At 49.2% G+C, this 1,424-nt stretch overlaps 1 protein-coding gene across 1 annotated transcript; it reads right to left on the reverse strand.

The window, feature by feature from the left end:
• Positions 1-274: 274 nt before the first annotated feature.
• Positions 275-814, reverse strand: LOC122050339. The gene has a single exon (XM_042611251.1). It carries the CDS (start codon positions 812-814, stop codon positions 275-277), a length of 540 nt encoding a protein of 179 aa, XP_042467185.1.
• Positions 815-1,424: the final 610 nt, after the last annotated feature.

Consider the following 1,424-nt stretch of genomic DNA (forward strand, 5'->3'; position numbering starts at 1 on the left):
AATTAATTTAAATTTATATATGTTATAAGTAAAATTATTACTCTATTTATATACTAATAATATTTTTTAAAAATTAATTATTAATTTGATAAAAATTTAACGGTTTTTAATAGCATCATAGATCGATCATATGATCCCAAATCGATTGGGTATGAGATCACCATTCTACGGATTATCATTTAAATAACTATTATATATATATATATATATATGACGTTGAGCTCATCGGCAAGCAAGCACTCCGACCAGATCGCAGCTATTGCAGTGGGGCAATTCAGCCGAAGAACCCGGTCTGACTCCAGACCGCGTCGCGAACTCGGCTCATGTCGCGGCCTTTGAGAGTCCTCCCGGCGCCCTCCAACACCGACGCCGTCGCCGCGCTCCTCCCGTGCGCCCGAGCCAAGTACTCGTGCGGGGGGAGCCGCTCCGTCCCCGCCGCATCCTCCACTTCCGGATCGGGAGGCGGCCCACCCGATAAGGAGCAGAGATGCCTCGGCCAGGCCGGCACGTCCATCGGCGCCGATGCCGCCACAGCGATCCGTTTCTCCCGCCGCGCCCGGGCGGTGGGCCCACGATAGGGTTCCTCGAAGGCGAGGGAGAGCCCGCCGACGTGCCGGCCCGTCCACCGGCGGTCTCCGGTGAGGTCCGTCGGCTGCCAGAGATCGTCGTCGTCGATATCGGACGCGGAGTGCGCGTCGAAGAAGTTGGGCCAGACGTCGTCCTCGGATAGGTCGGGGAGACCGGCGCTGCTGCCCACGAATCCGGCAGGCGACGCGAGGAGCCGCTCCGCACCGCAGCGGCGCCGCTTATCCATGGCCTCCAAGCCTACGCGGCGAGGGCCGACGGAATGGATCGGTCGAAAGCTCAAGGTCGCGGCAGGCGGTGGTGCCAAATTTATATAGCGAGACCTAATACTCATTTGGATCTCGTTTCGTTTCATTTCATTTCATATTTTCATTTTACGAAGTATAGTGAGGCTGCCACGCTGGGCCCGGCGGACCCTACTCCAAGGTTTCCCCAGACTGGCGGGATCCACTCTCACATGGGTACACGTCGGATAGAAGTTGCTATTCGTCAGGCTGGGATTATACCCTTTCAGGTAAGCATTTTATCAGACATGTTCCTTTTTACAAAAGTTTTCCCTTTTTTTTTTTCTCTAAAACAATCATAGGCGACACTCATGGAGTTCGAACGGTCAAAATCTTCTTTAGCATCCGAGAGACCATAATTCACTTGAGACACCTAGGCAAGTTTCAGTCATTGGACTACGTGGAAGTCGTCCATGGAAGAGGTATATATATATATATATATATATATATATATATATATATATATATAAAATGAGAGAATTATTATATTACAAGTTCTATCCTGCCGATTGTTACGGAGTTATGTCATATTATTTTATTTTTTTAATATAATAT

This window comes from Zingiber officinale, chromosome 3A (assembly GCF_018446385.1).
Source record: "Zingiber officinale cultivar Zhangliang chromosome 3A, Zo_v1.1, whole genome shotgun sequence".
NCBI classification, from domain to species: domain Eukaryota; kingdom Viridiplantae; phylum Streptophyta; class Magnoliopsida; order Zingiberales; family Zingiberaceae; genus Zingiber; species Zingiber officinale.

Excerpts from the sequence above, each read along its gene's own strand:
- LOC122050339 (XM_042611251.1), bottom strand. The coding sequence starts at position 814 with ATGGATAAGCGGCGCCGCTGCGGTGCGGAGCGGCTCCTCGCGTCGCCT.